Source organism: Pan paniscus, chromosome 1, assembly GCF_029289425.2.
Source record: "Pan paniscus chromosome 1, NHGRI_mPanPan1-v2.0_pri, whole genome shotgun sequence".
Classification (NCBI taxonomy): domain Eukaryota; kingdom Metazoa; phylum Chordata; class Mammalia; order Primates; family Hominidae; genus Pan; species Pan paniscus.
In genome coordinates, this window is record NC_073249.2 from 89225139 (window position 1) to 89243740 (window position 18602).

An 18602-nucleotide genomic window follows, 5' to 3' on the forward strand; every position below is an offset into this window, starting at 1 on the left:
GTGTTACTCTATTTAGAACCTTAGTGAGAATATTCTACTTAGAACCCTAGGGCTTCAGCTTGGTCCCCACTGTTCATTACCCCGGTATAACTTTTTCCAAGCCCATAAGTCTCTCTAACTCTCCAAGAAGTCTGTCTTTAGTATTCAGCCACATTTCTACTACTAAACCAAGCTCTAGTTCTTGAGGTTCTCCAGGCTGTTTTCCTTCTCCATAAAATGAGAATAATGAGTGTACCTACCTTGTAAGATTATTGTGAGGATTAAATATGTTAGTACACATGATGCACTAAAAATATGTGGCCCATTGCAAGTGCTCAATAATTGTTCATTATAATCTTATTGAGCTACATGTCTTGTTTACTGGGGGTGATAATTCTCATTCACTGTTTGTCAAAGTGTTGCTCCTAGTTCAAAAGGATTTGATAAAGTGGGTAAAGGAGAGAAAACAATAAAAGTTTTCTCTCTGATTTTGAGCCTTGATGATTAGTTCTCGGGCTAATTTTAAACATGAAGATGATTTAGAGGAAAGACTAAATACTTTCCTTTCAGTTCAGGTCTGCTGGGTTCAACCCAGTTATTTGCATGAAAGGACAACAATAGCACTATTATGTTTATTTTTAAAAAAGATAAGTAGATCTTTCTTCCTCCCAGTGTCTCATGAGAATAGTGTGAATTCACAGGGACGGCACATGGAACCATTATATTCTCTTTACCCAAAATGGATACAGGACACATTAGCAATCTTAAGATGGAGAAACTGGGCAGAGAGATTGACTTAGGAGAGATGAAGATAATTTAATGTTAGACATGTGGTAGTTGAGTTAAAAATAAAGCATTTGGATAGAAAAATCTTCATGAAATTAAGAATGTGAAAGTATAGTGAGAGAAATTAGAATAAGAAAACAGATACAAAAATTTTCAGTGGTCTAAAGCTGACCTCTAAAACCATGAAAACAAACGTCTCCCTTGGGAGAGAATGCAGAAATAGAACATGAGGCTCCATTATCCCACTTTCATGTAAGATGTTTTTAAGCTCAGAATACTTTTGAGATTGCTCTTTGACTTCTTTTTTTTTCCAGAAACAAAACCATGGGCAGTGTATGCTGGGCTGTTAGGGGGTGTCATCATGATTCTCATCATGGTGGTAATACTACAGTTGAGAAGAAGAGGTAGGTGTCTGGCAATAAATAGATTCTTACCACACTCTCTGTGGTAAGCAGGGGACCTCTCTCCACAGGCTCGGACTTGCTCTCACAACTCTGGCTTTCTGCATGGGGCCACCTTTGCAAAAATAGTAGATAAACATATCCTGGGACCTTGCTTAATTCAGTCTAATTCAACATGTCTTGATCCCCTCTACTAGGCTATGGAAAGAAATAGAAGAGCCACAGGTTTCTAATGTGAGAGACATTATTCAGATAATTTCAGTTTAGTGTGACTAGCACTGCCATCAGGGTAAACACAGGATGCTGAAGAAGTGAACAAGAGGTTTAAGAGTATTCACTGGGAACAGAATTCAGAAAATTATTGGATCTCATCCAAAAAGTCACCAGGGTTAGAATGAAACCTATAAGGCACAATTATTCCCCTGCAGTTGAAGTGCCTAGAGGTACCATCCCCTGTCCTCTCTTCCAAATTTCCCTATGATTCAATATCTCAGGGCATTGTGCTCCCCTCAGCCACCTTGACTACTACCAACCAATACTGGAGTCAAAATGTCCTGACCCAAGACCAGGAGAGATGCCCCGGCTGCCTTCCCATGGTAAGGATAGAACTTGATCCTCATAACACTGAGCTGATGACTGATTTCATTCTCAAGTAGATCAGTGTCATCTACACGCAACCTTCTTAGAAAAGCCCTTACCTCAGCACTCTGATGTTGGTTTTGCTTATATAAAAAAACTAGATCATAGCACAGCGACCTACTTGTGTCTCATTTCCTCCATCTAAGAGTTAGCCAGGGAGGAGGGATGGGTGATTCAGATAGAAATTAGGTTGACAGCCTATGGGGCTGGGGGTAGGGCAATCACATTTAGCTCATACTATAAGGAAATAATGAGATACCCAGGATGAGAAAACTGAACTTAACTTATCCACATTAACCTACCTAGTAAAATTGCTGGGATCCTACGCCATACTCTTTCCTCAACCACACTTGGCTTATCACATGGTTGTGCTCTAAGGGAATAGTGCTCCCCATCCCACAATTCCCCACTACCTTCCCCAACACACATACCCGTCCTCACCTCAACCCCATTCACCATTTGTCCCTTGTAAGTTAGCAACACACAAAACTCTGCCTCAAACTTGCGGTAAAATTTATATTTAGTTGCTGCACCTTTCACAAAACCTTGCTAAAGAAATTATTTTGGCAGCTTCTAATGCTATAATCGTCAGAATGCAGCCTGACACTGAAGGCTTTTCAATGGACTCTTTGGCAATTTCATGTCCGGGAGAATACACTGATAAAGAATGTGGGTATAGGCATTAGACAAACTTACATTCAGATGTAGATTTTGCTACTGACAAGCTGTGTGATCAAATGACTTAACTTCTCATCTGCAAAACAGGGGTAATACTATGTACTTCATGGTATTGTGGTGGAGATTGGTATCAATACACAGAAAACACTGAACACAGTGGTTCCCATCGATGGGTGATAGATAGATAGATACATAGACAGATAGATACATAGATAGACAAATCTCTTAGTGTAGATGAATTAAAATGGCAATGTTTAAGTGCCGTGGCCAGGAGAAGCTGCACTGGAAGCATCTGGAAACAATACCTGGAACAGATTGAAAATATTTTAAGTCATGGTAACATAAGACTTTATACTTCAGGTAAAAGCTGAAAAGGATATTAGATACTCTATGCCTTCATTTTACAGTTATGGTAAGAGAAAAGACCCATTGAGATGACGTGATTTGTCCAATGCCACACAGCTAATGATGGCTACAATGTAGATGTCCTAATTTTAAGGCCAAGACTTTTTCCTTAGAGCCTAAGACCTTGCTGACTTGGAGCCGAGTTAAGCTTACTCCTAAAAACCTGTTCTTGCACTGGGGAAAATAACCTGAGACTAAATTATCTTGGTCCAATGGTCCTTTTAAGCAGCAACAATCAACCTCACCTCTTCCATCTGTCTGACCATTTAGGACTGTCCTTCCAGTTCTACATTTGACTCTGAGCTGACCTGCAAGACTGAAAGTCTTTGAGGACTGGAGTCTGTTCTCTACTCTATTTGTAGCCACTACAGCACCTAGGAGAGTGCTGGCCAGGCATGTCTTCCTTTGCAAACCCTCGTGGGGACTAACTTGAACCTCCTCTGCTACCTCCAACTGCTTCTTGAGTCCTCCCCTCCATTTTACACACACACACACACACACACACACACACACACAAGCACTCACGCACACTCCTCAGTCAGGATCAACTCTGACCAAAAAAGCGAAGTTGAAACCACTAGGCACACCGTGCTCATACCCACACACAAAAAATCCCATGTTGACTTTCCTTGAATTCCTGGAACTTCATCAGTGTCTGCCCCACATTTCCTCCCCAAGACTCACACCCTCACGCAGCACATTCCACCATGCTCACCACATACATACTGGGCCTTTCCCTTCCGGAGAAAAATGTGCCTCTCCTAAAAATGCTATGTCCTCAGAGACGTGCCTTTTTTTTTTTTTTTTTTTTTTTTTTGAGGCAGATTCTTGCTCTGTCACTCAGGCTGGAGTGCAATGGCATGATCTCGGCTCACTGCAACCTCTGTCTCCTGGGCTCAAGCAGTTCTTCTGTCTCAGCCTCCTGAGTAGCTGAAATTATAAGCGCGTGCCACCATGCCTGGCTAATTTTTGTATTTTTAGTAGAGACAGGGTTTCCCCATGTTGGCCAGGCTGGTCTCAAACTCCTGACCTCGTGATCTGCCCACCTCGGCCTCCCATAGTGCTGGGATTACAGCGTGAGCCACTGCACCCAGCCCAGTTTTTTAAGAGAATAAATTAACTGGTGTTAAAATAAGTCTACCTTAAAGGCTGTGATTTTCTGGGTCCAGCCTCCATTGCCTCTGCCTGGACTTTGCGATAATCCCATAATAAACCTCCATCCTTCAGTCTGCCACTTTCCCACCATCCTCACTGCTGCATGATGTATACAAAGGATACTGTGCAACTTTAGAAAGAATGAGAGAGGTCTACTGTGCTAACATGAAAAATGTACTCAAGACATTTTAAGTGAAAAGATCAAGTTACAGAGAAGTGTGTGCAGAATGACACCTCTCGTGTGAAAAAAAGTCTATATAAGTATAGCAAATATCCAAAACTGCATTGTCTAATATGGTAGTCACTAGCCACATGTGGCTTTTTAAATTTAAATTAATTTGAATTAAATAAAATTTAAAATTCAGTGACATTAGTCACAGTTCAGGTGCTCCATAGCCCCGTGTCTGTAAGCTGTATTAGACACTGCAGATATGGAACATTTCCATCATCTCAGAAAGTTCTGTTGCACAGAGCTGATCTACAGGGATATACATCAAACTTTTAAAAATGGTTTCTTCTTTTTTTTTCCCCACTTCTTTTCACAGGTATTGAAAAATACGGTTTCTTTTGGGAATGAAATTGGGTTGGTTAATGGGAGAAGGGGATTTATACTTTTTACTTTATACTTTATATATTTCTTCACAATTTTTATTTTATGATGAGAATAAATTACTCCTATAATTTAAAAAGAAAGCTTTTTAAAATTGGCTAAAAATTAAAATATTCTGCAACTTATTAATTTCCAGAGACCCTAGGCCCTGAGCAAAATTTCCAGATGGTGGGCAACAGAATGACATTGTTGCTTTATTTTCTAAATAGTCCCAGGTGGAACATCCCTCTTACACGTCCCCCCCGCCCTTACCTCCCACACATCAATTCCCCCAGAAATAGGGAGGTGAGAAAGCTGCGAGTGAAGCAACATACTACCAGCTGGAAAATACAAAAGAGGTATAAACAACTAGCCCTGCCCTCAAAGAACTTAGAATCCTATTAGGAGACCAGATATGCACATTGAGCAACAGAGATTAAAGTAATTGAATGGTACACCAATGAGAAAAACACCTAATGCGTATTGGGCATTTGTTATGCACCAGGCAATGTTCTAAACACTTTACAAGTGGTATCTCATTTAATTATCACAACAGCCCCGTGAGGCAGGTATTTCAAATCCCATTTCACAGATAGGCCTAGAGTGATCAAGTAACTAACCTAAGACAATATGACAAATGCACAGGGGGGCTGGGACTCAGGGCTTTGTTTCCATTGTGCCCTTGGGGAAAGTGGGTATGCAAAGGACAGTAAAGACCAGACAGGTCTGAGTAAGGAGCTCCTGCTGGGGACCAGAGGGAGATAACCATTATGGTTTCTTTTCACCAGGTAAAACGAACCATTACCAGACAACAGTGGAAAAAAAAAGCCTTACGATCTATGCCCAAGTCCAGAAACCAGGTGTAAGTTCTATATTTTGTTTGAGATGAACCTGTCATGTTTCCTAGAGGATTCCTGGCCAGTCTACCTTGCCTGTTGGACATTCACAGTTTTCCATCCAGAGCAGAGGAAAGTAGGGAACAGGAGTCAAGAACAAGAGTTCTCCTAAAGTCACTAAACGTCAGTGTTTGAAATAATGGGCAACACTGGATAATTTTCTGGTCATGAGTCTTCACAGGAAAAAAATGTAGAAGCTGGAAATACATACTGTATGACTCTTTCCAGCTCTGGCATTGTAGGAGTCTAGGGTTCCATGTTACTCAATTATTTCCTTTTCTAGGGAAAAGAGTGCAGGCTTGAGGAGAGAGGAGGTTTGGAAAAGCTATTGTGTGACATGTTGGACTGATCCAAGTTTAGGATTTACTAAGTGCAAAAGTGACAAGGAAGGTAGGATCTTCAAAATTCTAGCTAGAGTGTGGTTAAAGAGATGAAAGAAGAGATGGAAGAAAGAAAACTGTGATAGAGTGATCACTGGACTACGAAGTGAAGGATGGAAAAACTGGATGCATGGTGAAGTTGAGAAGCAGATATGCTTGAAGGAAGGGATAGAGACGCTAAAAGGATCGTGGTTAGATGTAGAGACACTGTAGTTTTTCAACATGAAGGCAATTCTTGGTATTGTATAGGCCAGAATCTGGCCATTTGGAGTGTAGGAAGAGGCAAATTCTTGAGTAAAGGATGTGAAGGTAAAGACGGTTTTGATAGTACCTTAGAAAATTGCATGAAAAGACAGCAAATGCACTTCTGAGAACCAGGAGATGGACTCTTGAACAAAGTTCTTATTTCTGCTGTCCCCTAGTGGCCTGGAGGGCTTATTACACAACCCAGCTCCATCCTTCCCCCAACTAAACTCCATTTAAATAGATGAGAATCCCAAGAGTAACCCTTTCACCCCACGCTCTCATCTGCCTGTTTAGGTAACCAGGTTCATCTTTACCATAGTGTCTTCCCTCACTACTCTATCCTATGCTGCTAGCATCCCTCTTTTTTACTGTGAAGCATGACATATGGTAGTTACTAGCCACATGTAGCTTTTTAAATTTAAATTAATTTGAATTAAATAAAATTTAAAATTCAGTGGCATTCATCAGTTCAGGACCATCCTCCCAGTTCTACATTTGAGTCTGAGCTGACCTGCAAGACTGAAAGTCTTTGAGGACTGGAGTCTGTTCTCTACTCTATTTGTAGCCACTATACACCTAGGAGAGTGCTGGGCAGGCATGTCTTACTTTGCAAACCCTCGTGGGGACTAACTTCCACCTCCTCTGCTACTTCCAGCTGCTTCTAATCACACTTTTAGTCCTCTCCTCCATTTTACACACACACACACACACACACTCACTCTCACATACACACACTCATGCATACCCACTCCTCAGTAAGGATCAACTCTGACCAAAAAAGTACACAACACATTAATGTCAGCTCAGTGAATTACCCTTAAACACATATTTCGATATTTGGTAAAGCAAGTCTTCCTAATTTGTTTTTCTGCAAAAGTTTTTGGCTATTCTTGTTCCTTTGTACTTTCATATGTATTTTAGAATCAACTTATCAAGTACCACAAAAAGAAAAAAAATTATTAGAATTGTATTGAGTCTACAGATCTATATGAGGAGAAATTACATTTTTCAGTGTTGCGTGTTTTTTGTTTTTTGTTTTTTGACAGAGTCTTGCTTTATCGCCCAGGCTGGAGTGCAGTGGTGTGATCTGGGCTCACTACAACCTCCGCCTCCTGGGTTCAAGCGATTCTCCTGCCTCAGCCTTCCAAGTAGCTGAGATTACAGGCACCTGCCACCACACCCGGCTAATTTTTGTATCTTTAGTAGAGATGGGGTTTCACCATGTTGGCCAGGCTGGTCTCAAACTACTAACCTCAAGTGATCTGCCCACCTCAGTCTCCCAAAGTGCTGGGATTACAGATGTGAGCCACTGTGCCTGGCCTCAGTATTGAGTCTTCTAATACCGTAAAACTACCACTCAGATCAAAGACTAGAACATTGCCCGTACTTCCTGAAGGCCTCCTGTGCCACTTCCCAATCATTACTTCCTCTCTCCTCCCCAAAGATAACCACTATCCTGACTTCTAGAAATATAGGTTAGCTTTTTCCTTTTTTATTTTTGAACTTTATAAAAATTGAATTCTTTATTCTTTTTTCTCTCATGTCTGATTTATTTTGCTCAATATTATCTTTATGAGATTCATACATGTCTTTGAATTTACATATAATGCATTCTTTTTCATTGCTTCATAGAATATAAACGTATGAATATACTAGAGTTTATTTATCCAGTTGACTATTGATGGACATGTGAGTTATTTCCAGTTTGAGGCTATTATGAAAGTTGCAGCTGTGAACATTCATATGCAAGTCGTTAAGTGGACATGTGCACATATTTTTGTTGGGTATATACCTAGATATACCTAGAAGTAGAATTGCTGAATCGTAGAGTATGCATATCTCCAAATTGACTAGATAAGGCCGAGCTGTTTTTCAAAGTGGACATATCCATTTACTTTTCTATCAGCTACATATGAGAGTCTCAATTGCTATGCCTTTTTTAAAAAAATTTTTTTTGAGACAGAGTTTCACTCTGTTGCCTAGGCTGGGGTGCAGTGATGTGATCTTGTCTTACTGCAACCTCTGCCTCCTGGGTTCAAGCCATTCTCCTGTCTCTGCCTCCCAAGCAGCTGGGATTACAGGTACGCACCACCACACCCGGCTCATTGTTGTATTTTTAGTAGAGACAGTATTTCACCATGTTGGCCAGGGTGGTCTTGAACTCCTGATCTCAGGAGATCTGCCCGCCTCAGCATCCCAAAGTGCTGGGATTACAGGCATGAGCCACCACTCCTGGCCTCAATTGCTATGCATTCTAACAAAAACTTGGTATTAACAGTCTAATTTTAGTCCTACTGTTGGATGTGTCTTATTATGCTTTTATTCCACATCTCTGTAATTATTAAGGAAGTTGAACAACTTTTCATATGTTTATTGGCCATATTAAAATTCTTTCTTAAAGTGCCCATTTAATCTCTTGCCCGTTTCCCTTTGAGGTTTAGTCTTTCTTTTATGGACTAGTATATGCTTTTCATATATTTTGGATATGTGCCCTTTGGCAGATATGTTAGCAAATACCTTCACCCATCTGTAGCTTGCCTTTGGAATTTCTCAGAGATACCTACTGATAAAGAGACGGTCTTAATTTTGTTGTAGACCAATTTAGTCTAGTCCTTTTTAAGCATTACTGGATTTTATTTGCTAATATTTTGTTAAGAGTTTGGTTTTCCACTTATGTTTCTGAGTGAAATTGGCCTGTAATTCTCTTGTATAATGCCTTTTTTTTTTTTAAGAAGGCACTGCAGTGGCTGGTATCTCTTGTATAATGCCTTTTTTTTTTAAGAAGGCACTGCAGTGGCTGGTATATAGCATTCTTGTGAATATATCTAACTGGGATACAAGTTGAGGTAGAAATATTTCAAATGTCCTTAAAAAAATAAGTAACAGAGTTCTTCCTGGACTCTTCTTTAATCACAAGCCTCAGATTGATCCCAAAATGACACACAGCTACTCTACGTAATACCCACATCACGGTAAAGTTGGTCGCTCTCCTGTTAAAAATTCAGACTTTAAGAACTGGAAGGGACCTGGGTAGTCATGCCCAACCAGTGGGGTTTTGATATAAAGATTTATGCTAATTCACATAAGGAGTTGGGGTATATGTTAGTTTCCTAGGGCTGCCTTAACAAATTACTGGAAACTTGGTGGCTTAAAACAACAGAAATTTATTCTCTAACAGTTCTGGAGGTCAGAAGTCCAAAATCAAGGAGGCACATCCTCAGGGCCACACTCCCTCTGGAGGCTTTAGGAGAAAATCCTCTTTGCCTCTTCCAGCATCTGGTGGCTCCAGGCTCTCCGTGGCATTTGTTGGCTTGTAGTTGTGTATCTGCAATTTTTGCCTTCATCTTCACATGACCTCCCTCTCTGTGTCTTCTTCTTTTCCATCTCTTGTAAGGACACTCATCATCAGACTTAGGACTTATTCTAATCCAAGATGACCTTATTTTGAAATCCTTATCTTGACATCTGTGAAGATCTTTATTCAAATAAAGTCACATTTTGAGATTCTGCCTGGACATATCTTTTGGGGCCACAGTTCAACCCACCGCAGGGTGCATTTCCTTTTTGTTATTCTCTGCGATATTTGGGTAGGATGTCTTATTTCTCCCCTTAAATATTTGGTAGAAATTGCTGGTAAAGCTATCTGAGACTGGGGTTTCTTTGGTGGAAATTTTTTTAAGTTATATTTTTATTATTCAATTTTCTCCTCTACATATTAGTGAACAACTTTTTTCTGTCTTTTTAGTGGCTACCCTAGAAATTATAAAATACAACTTTGACTTACCAAAGTCTAAGGTTTACTTCTCTCCTGCATAATACTTTAAGTCCACAATAATTTCACCTCTTGATTTAAGTGACCGTTTTGTCATTATTTGAATTTCATATATATTTTAAACACACAAGACATAATTATTATTGTTTTATATATAAAAATATATACTTAGACTTACCCACATTTTCACAATTTTCTTTGTTCATATTTGCGATGTCTTTATTATATCATTATAAAGACCGTAATAATGTAGACAGTTATTTAAAAACTAACAATGCCTTTATTCTTATTTTTAATGGCTATAAAATAATCTTATAAAGAATATAATAACATGAAAATCACTTAACAAATGTTTACTGTGTGCTAGGAACTCTTCTAGGACTTATCAGAGCTAGTATCTTGCAGAATTAATTCCAGCGGCCACCATTCACAAAAATTATGTGAAAATAATGCCCCTGGAGTTGCTTGTAAATGATGCTCCCTAAAGATGTACAAATCAGTGGTCCTAACAGAAGACAACAAGATACAAAAATATACTAACTTATTATATTTATGTTTAAAATAATTCCCTATGCCTGGATAAAAATCCTGAAGCAAACATTTAAGCACACACAGAGTCTTAATAGGACTATGGGTGACTTCTTTTACATATTTTTCTCCTTTCTAAAACTTCTGAATTAATGTTAAAAATGTAAGTTATTTGCCTCCTTCTGCCTCTAGGTCAGGTTATGCTAAAGTTCTCCCAAACAGGAAGACCAGCAGAGGTTGCATCTGTTGATAAAGGTCTCTTTTTTTTTGTGAGGCGGAGTCTCACTCTGTCGCCAGACTAGAGTGCTGTGGCGCCATCTCAGCTCACTGCAACCTCCAGCTCCCTGGTTCAAGGGATTCTCCTGCCTCCGCCTCCTGAGTAGCTGGGATTACGGGCATGCACCATCATTCCTGGCTAATTTTTGTATTTTTAGTAGAGATGGGGTTTCACTATGTTGGCCAGGATGGTCTCGATCTCCTGACCTCGTGATCCACCCACCTCAGCCTCCCAAAGTGCTGGGATTACAGGCGTGAGCCACCACGCCTGGCCAAAGGTCTCTTAATAAACTGTTTTGATAGCCTCTTTATCTCATCACTGCAAGAAATTCTTTCTTAAACTCAAAATTTCTTCAAAATGTATTTAAGAATTGTATGGGATCTTGAAAGCCATCTATCTGAACCACCCAATTACTGCTTGAATTATCTGCTACAACATTACTTCCAAAGTGTTGCCTAGCTCCTTTTTACTGAAATATAGTTTGTGAACAAGCAGCATCAGCATCACCTGGGACTTTATTAGAAATGCAGAATCAGGCCCTGCTCCAGATCTTCTGAAATAGAATCAACCCTTTAACAAGATCCCCATGTAATTCATATGCATAATAAAAGTCAGCAGCACTGGTCTAGACCATGCCCAAGTACTTATAACTATAGGAGCTCATTGCCTGCCAAGGCAATTCATCCCACATTTGAACATCTTTTACTATTAGAAAGATCTTCATTATATTGAATCAAAATATTTTCCCCAAATCCTAATCTTGGTTTAAACCTGAGATACTTTATAGGCAAATTGAATTCCTTTTCTATATGGCAATTCATCAAATATATGAAGAGAAAAATTATGTCCCATCCCTTTTTCCTCCAATAAACTTTCCTAATTCCTTAACCCTTCCATCACATGACAAAATTCCAAGTTTTCTCGCATTAAAACACATGTGGTGTGGCTTCAAGTCTGGCTCTATACCCAGGGAGAGTGGACAGCAGCATTATCCCATAACCAGTGTCCCCAAAATGTGTTGAATTAATGACTTCCCTATTGTAAGTGATGGCATCCGCATCTTACAAGGATGTGGTCTCAATTTATTTTGAGGTCTTTGTCCAGGAATTGTGGATTTTAATTCGTTCAAAGTAACATCAACAAATATCAGCTGAAGAATTTATTTTTATGTGTCCAATACTGTTCTGTGGGGAGTACAAAAATATATAGCTTATTTCTCAAGGAATGTGTAGACTGGAGAAACAACACATAAATATATCAGAATGTTTTAAATATAGCATAGAGTGCCATAAAGTGTAAATTAGACTTTAAATACCTGAGGAATTTAAGTAAGGGATAGGTCATTATAAGTTGAGTGACCAAAAAAGAATAGTGATAGAAAGGACATGCACCTTAAGTTAAAAGAGCTTAAGGCAGGGGACTCCCGGCTTTGACACTTCTTGCTTGTACACATTAGGAAAACATTTGGTCTTTCTGAGCTGTAGCTTCATCATCGGTGAAGTGTGAGTAACAACAGTATTTAACACAGAGTGGTTGTGAGGCAAATGAGAAGACATATGTGAGGAGGAGGAAGAGTAGGAATGGCAGTGTGGGATGCAAGAACTCTGCATGTAGCCGGTGATATGAGTGAGACGGACTAAATTCTGTTGCTATTCTGTCCCCTCCAGCTGCCCCTGTAAGAGCCACACCAATTTCAGTTTCTTGTGAGGAAGACATTTTAAACATCTGAGAAGCACTGACAATGGATGAGGCTGCCTTGGGAGGTTGTGCACCCCAAGACGCCACCTGGGGAGTCCAAGCAAAGCCTGGGGAATTGAGTTCCAGAGAATTTGGGGGAGAATTCCCACCTGAGAAGGAGGTTGGACCAAATGACTGGAAGGAACTTTCTGCCTCAAGGCTTCTTGAGTCTGTGCTTCTCTATCGGAGAGTTGGGTGAGAACTAGCTCTCTCTGTTCAGCTAATCTGCTTTCTTTGCTTCTCTTGTAGCCTCTTCAGAAGAAACTTGACTCCTTCCCAGCTCAGGACCCTTGCACCACCATATATGTTGCTGCCACAGAGCCTGTCCCAGAGTCTGTCCAGGTGAGGCATCTCTCTGCCTACTCTCCGTAGAGAGGGAATACATGAAGGAGGGGAAAATGAGGAAGTTTTTTTTTTTTAAGGTGGGAGGAGGGAGAGGATCAGGGAAAATAGCTATTGGGCACTAGGCTTCATACCTAGGTGACAAAATACTGTGTATAACAAATCCTCATGACACAAGTTTACCTATGTAACAAACCAGCACATGTACGCCTGAACTTAAAATAAAAGTAAAAAAAAAAAATTAAAACAAAAACAAATTAAATGAAACAGATTGATGAGTCCTGGACTGGGGAAGGGAGGCCACAGCATGCAGGCAAAAAGGAGTCTCTGTGGCTTTGGTTTTCCAGTTTCCATGAAGCCCCCAATACCTGCTCACACGGGGCCACTGCTAACCCCCTGCTGGCCAGTGTTTCCCTGAGAGTTGTCCAAGGACCACATCAGAATCAGCCAGCGTACTTGTTAAAAATAAAGATTCCTAGGGCCTTCTACCTAGGATTCTGTTAAATGAAAATGTCTATGGAGAGTAGCCATGGACCTACATATTTTTAAAAACCCACACCCCAGGTAATTCTGATACACACTCAAGTTTAAGAACAGCAGCTGGAGTCCAGGAGTTCTCAACTCCAGCTACAAAACAGAATCACCAGGGAAGTGTTGTAAAAATGCTCATGCCTAGACTCTGTGCAGCCCCATTTAATCAGAATATTTAGGGGTGGAGCTCTGCATAGGTGTTAAGCCTAGAAGAGAATATGGGGTGCAGCTCAAAATGAGACTTGCATATTCTACCCTATTGCAAGATCAGCAGGGACTAAGTTTACTTCTGACAGGAATCTTTCCTTTACTGAATGAATAGAAATAAATTCTGGGCTGAAATCTTTGCTCCATTTGGGTTCTTTCAGAAGAGAGCCCAGGATGATAGAGGCACAAAGGTCACACAAATGCCTGCATCCACCTTATTTTTCAAAGCTCCTACCGCACACACACTCATCCAGAAATGCCTGGGCAGGTGCCCTATTTCAAGATGAAATCAATCTTCAACTTGAGGTCCATTCTCACTTCACTGTCATATCTAAGAAGGAAGTAAAAATATAAACCTGACTTCAAAGCTTCAAAAAAATACATAGATTTTTAATGAAGTTTACTTAAGGACAAAAACAGTGTGCTATAGTTAACATTTTATGGCAAAACCCTTAAATTCTATTTTCTTTGTTTCTTTGATGAGAGATCTTTGCGCATAACCCTCTTCTCCCCTTCCTCTCTCCTGCCAATACCACTTTTCTCTTCTCCCTTTGAGTCCCACTAGACTTTTTAAAAACTCAATAATTTACAACTCTCTTGGCTTCCCAGATTGTGACCCATATGTAACAGCAAAACAAATGGTTTTCCTTACAAGGGGATGGAAGGGGAGAGGGCAAAGAGGGAGACAGGGCACTGAGTGCTGGTCCTCAGATCATGCTCCCCATAATGACATGCTTATGCTTGGAAGGGAGCTGTGGTCCTTGTTGCAGGTGGAGAAGCAGTGTGGGAACCCAAGTGCTGTCCCAGCAAGGCCCTGTCTGTGACAGACCCTGCACAAGCCATGATCTCTAAGACCCTTTCCTTTTCCTCAGCAGTGCTGTTTTCATTTGCATTCTGTGAAGTGAGTATCCAGTCCCTCTACTCACAGACTTCTGCTTTGTCCCCAGGAAACAAATTCCATCACAGTCTATGCTAGTGTGACACTTCCAGAGAGCTGACACCAGAGACCCAACAAAGGGATTTTCTGAAGGAAAATGGAAAAACCAAAATGAACACTGAACTTGGCCGCAGGCCCCAAGTTTCCTCTGACAGACATGCTGCACGTCTGTACCCTTCTCAGATCAACTCCCTGGTGATGTTTCTTCCACATACATCTGTGAAATGAACAAGGAAGTGAGGCTTCCCAAGAATTTAGCTTGCTGTGCAGTGGCCACAGGCGCAGAACAGAGCGTTACTTGATAACAGCGTTCCATCTTTGTGTTGTAGCAGATGAAATGGACAGTAATGTGAGTTCAGACTTTGGGCATCTTGCTCTTGGCTGGAACTGGATAATAAAAATCAGACTGAAAGCCAGGACATCTGAGTACCTATCTCACACACTGGACCACCAGTCACAAAGTCTGGAAAAGTTTACATTTTGGCTATCTTTACTTTGTTCTGGGAGCTGATCATGATAACCTGCAGACCTGATCAAGCCTCCGTGCCTCAGTTTCTCTCTCAGGATAAAGAGTGAATAGAGGCTGAAGGGTGAATTTCTTATTACACATAAAACACTCTGATATTATTGTATAAAGGAAGCTAAGAATATTATTTTATTTGCAAAGCCCAGAAGCTAAAAAGTCAATAAACAGAAAGAATGATTTTGAGATCTCTGAGTTTTGAACAGTGGACTGGAAACCTTGTAAGAGCCTTAAAAGTACAGTTCTGTGCAAATGGCATTCAGTTTTAAGGAAAAAAGTAGCAAATGTTTGATGGTGCTGTTACAAAGGAGCTTGGAATACTCAGAGGAACTTGTCCCATGGTGATTTTTCACTTCTCAAAATGATGTTTAAATCCCAGTTCTCTGTTGATTCCCTTGAACAACAAACCTGGAACCTCAGCTAAGACTCTCTGTGACCAGATTCTGAACCTCTTATATCCAGGGCTTCAAGGGGTATTGCAAGTCAAGGTCTTTCCTAGGCACTTTCTACTCCCTGCATACCTCTCCTCACACTAAATTTATCCTCTAGTAGAAAATTAAGTTATTTTGGTCTAACAGCTTCAAATCATTGAATGCTCAATAACTTATTTTGCAAGCTGCAGGCAGAAAGAGACTTTTTAAGTAAAGTCCTATGTTTTTTCCTATTCTCTGCTTTCAGACAGGCTGTCTTCAATTTAAGCCCTTCTTTTTCTTATTTGTTCTTATATAAACTTGGTAAGTACTGTAAGAAACAGCCACTATCATACCATTGCATAATAAGGGGCACCAACTTCCCAGCTCAAAATTCAGGTCCTTATTGCCTTGTATCTTACCTCCTCTATGAGGTCAATTCACATTGTAAGCCTGCTGCTTAGTGCATCTCATTTCCTGGTACCAGCTTCTTCAATAGAGTTCTTAGTTGCAATCAACAGAAGCTGGCTTTGGCTTTTTTATGTAGAAAAGGAATCTATTGAAAAGATACTGATTGGTTCCAATAACTGCTAGAAGGTTCTGCAAAACCATGCTTTGAAAGTGAGCAGGAAAAGAGGAGACTAGGCTGTGGCTGGGAGCACAGCCAAAATTACAAAACCAGCCCAGGGATGATGATCCTGTTCATGCACAGCCACTGTCCCCAGCACTAGGCACAGACTCTACCACTGCCTCACTGTCTCTGCTGGACTTGGAAACTTGATATTACTGTTACTGCTGCACTGTCTGCCGTGAAAATGAATTCTCCAGGGTCCCTTCTTCATCCTTTCGTCTCTAGCTTATAATTCAAAGTCTGGGATTGAGTGGCCAATCCTAGGTCACATGTCCATGTCCTGTCTCCAAGGGAGGCTGGGAAATGAATATCTGGCATTTTCCACTTTCACTTCTTATGAATTAAGGAATTCTACAAATAATAGAAGTGGGATTCAGGTGGTAGGCAGACAAAAAAGCCTCACAATTATCCACTATGCCACCCTTGTATAACCTTACCCTCATTCACTGTCTACTCTCAAAGCTGTGGAGCTACTAATGAAGATTTGTAAACCCTGGGCTTATGAGCACCCATTCCTTTACTACAACTCAGATTGCTCTAGCAGCTCAGTTCCCAGCACTTGGATTTTTCCAGTAGCTGAATTCTACCTGATGGAAGGGCAGAAACAAAGGGTGAAGAAGAGGCTATCACTTCCAAGTATCCTGAACCCCTGGGCTCAAGACCTCACTGGGAAGGGAGTCTTTCGGGCCTCCCACCAAACAGCACTGGCATTTTGCCTCTCACCCTAGACCATGGTTACAAGTGGTAAAACAACCCCTTCTGGTGATACATTCACCACTCTCTAGTTTCCCCCAAATGGCACTATGGGGAGCGGGAGCTTGCCTTTTCCTCAGACTTAAAACAATAAGTTTTCCCTGTGTTTCCCCTCTAATGCTGTTTTCTTTTGACCAAGCATGTCTGAATTCTAGAGAAGTCAGGAGGAACACACCCATTCTCGGTTTGAAGGGACTGTCGTTCTGAAGTACAACTGGGCACAGTCCCAGGCTCTTCAGGACGCTTCCTCCATTCACAAAGCGGGGATGTGATTGTTACAGCGGGTGGTGTGTGCTGGCTGAGAAGCCACTGTGAATTGATTCTTCTTCTGAAGTTTATGTTTCTACTTTTTGGAAATGAATAAATTACAGCCAGTCCATCAAGGAAATTGCACTTTTGTCTTGTGTTTCCTAAAGGATTTATAACACGGTAGTATGGCATGATGTGTTTCCTGGCCTTATGTCTCCATGCCATAGTTATGAAATGCTGAAGGAGGCGGATTTGATCAGATAGGATGTGAGGCTGTCCCTTTCCTGGAGGTGGACAGGGGTTAGCTTGGCATCCCCTTCACCAAAGGTCAGGAACCACCCTCCACATGGAGAACTGTGTTGAAAGGATTGTTTAATTTTTGTCACTGCCAGAGTAATTCCCTTCCCTGAACTCTGCCAAATTCCCCTTGTGGACAAAATCTAGAGCAGGGTTTCTCAACTGCCACACTATTGACATTTGGGGCTGGATAATTTTTTTGTCATGGGGCTGTCCTGTGCACTGTAGGGTGTTTAACAGCATCCCTGGCCTCTGCCCACTGGGTGTATGGCACATGCACTGTCCTTGATTGTGACAATCAAGTATCTCCAAACACTACCAAATGTCCCCTGCTTGGCAAAATCTCCCCCAGTTGAGAACCACTGATCTAGAGATATGCTGGCCCCCTGGTGAGCTCTGAGAAAACTAAATACGCTTCTATATACCAAGAAGTAGATCTGTCAAAGGTGGCCACCTGGTCACTTAAGCATGGCCCAAACCTGCCAATGACACCCAAGGTTACCTAAATATTAGAATTACCCGGGAAACTTTTTAAAAAATAGTGATGACCAAATCTAACCTGAAACCAAAATGAGATCTGGGTTGAGATTTATAGAACTACTTATACCACAGAAAGGATTTCGTGATGAGTTTCACACACCAGCCACAAGAGGGTGATATAGCAACACAATCCACCCAACCTTAGCATCCCCACCACTTCCTTGTACCTAAAGGATGTGGACTTAGTCACAGACTGGATGAAACTGTGTCTGGTTTCTCAGCTCTTACAGGCTGAAAGGAGATAAGGAGGCTAATGTGGATTGATGAAAGGCTCTAAAAGGTTAAGTGTACTAAGTTTATTTCACAGAAGACTTCTAGTTCTACTCAATGCTTCACTCATTCAACAAAGTTATTAAGTTCCTACTGTTTGGCTTGTCATCCAGCAGGAGATACAAAGAACACAGGCAATTGAAGTATTATAACAGGTAGATCACTATGTGATCTACTGAGAACCATTGGAAAATAAAAGAAGATGCTATTAATAATTACCCTGGGGCAGGGGATGGCAGCTAGGAGGCAGGACTAACTTGCAACTCTCACTCAGATGTGTGGAGACTCACATCATGAACTTTTGTTCCAAGAACCGCTGCAGGAACATACCAGGAAAACTGAAAGAATTCACCAGCCTTTTGAAAGGAGTGGCTTGCCACTGCAAACTCTGAAATAGCTGAAAAACTGTGAGTGCCTAAAGTGTGAGAGGGGGAAAGTCTACCT

At 40.9% G+C, this 18602-nt stretch overlaps 1 protein-coding gene across 2 annotated transcripts in view; it reads left to right on the forward strand.

The window, feature by feature from the left end:
• Positions 1–17195, forward strand: part of SLAMF1 (signaling lymphocytic activation molecule family member 1) — a 39318-nt gene extending 22123 nt beyond the window's left edge. Inside the window, exons 4-8 of one of the 2 annotated variants that reach the window (XM_024927125.3) lie at positions 1080–1169; positions 1680–1762; positions 5421–5494; positions 12718–12810; positions 14496–14529. In XM_024927125.3, coding sequence (XP_024782893.2) covers positions 1080–1169; positions 1680–1762; positions 5421–5494; positions 12718–12810; positions 14496–14529 — 374 coding nt within the window. Of the gene's footprint in view, positions 1–1079; positions 1170–1679; positions 1763–5420; positions 5495–12717; positions 12811–14495 lie in introns of both variants that reach the window. The other variant, XM_034938513.4, reaches the window with a different exon arrangement.
• Positions 17196–18602: the final 1407 nt, after the last annotated feature.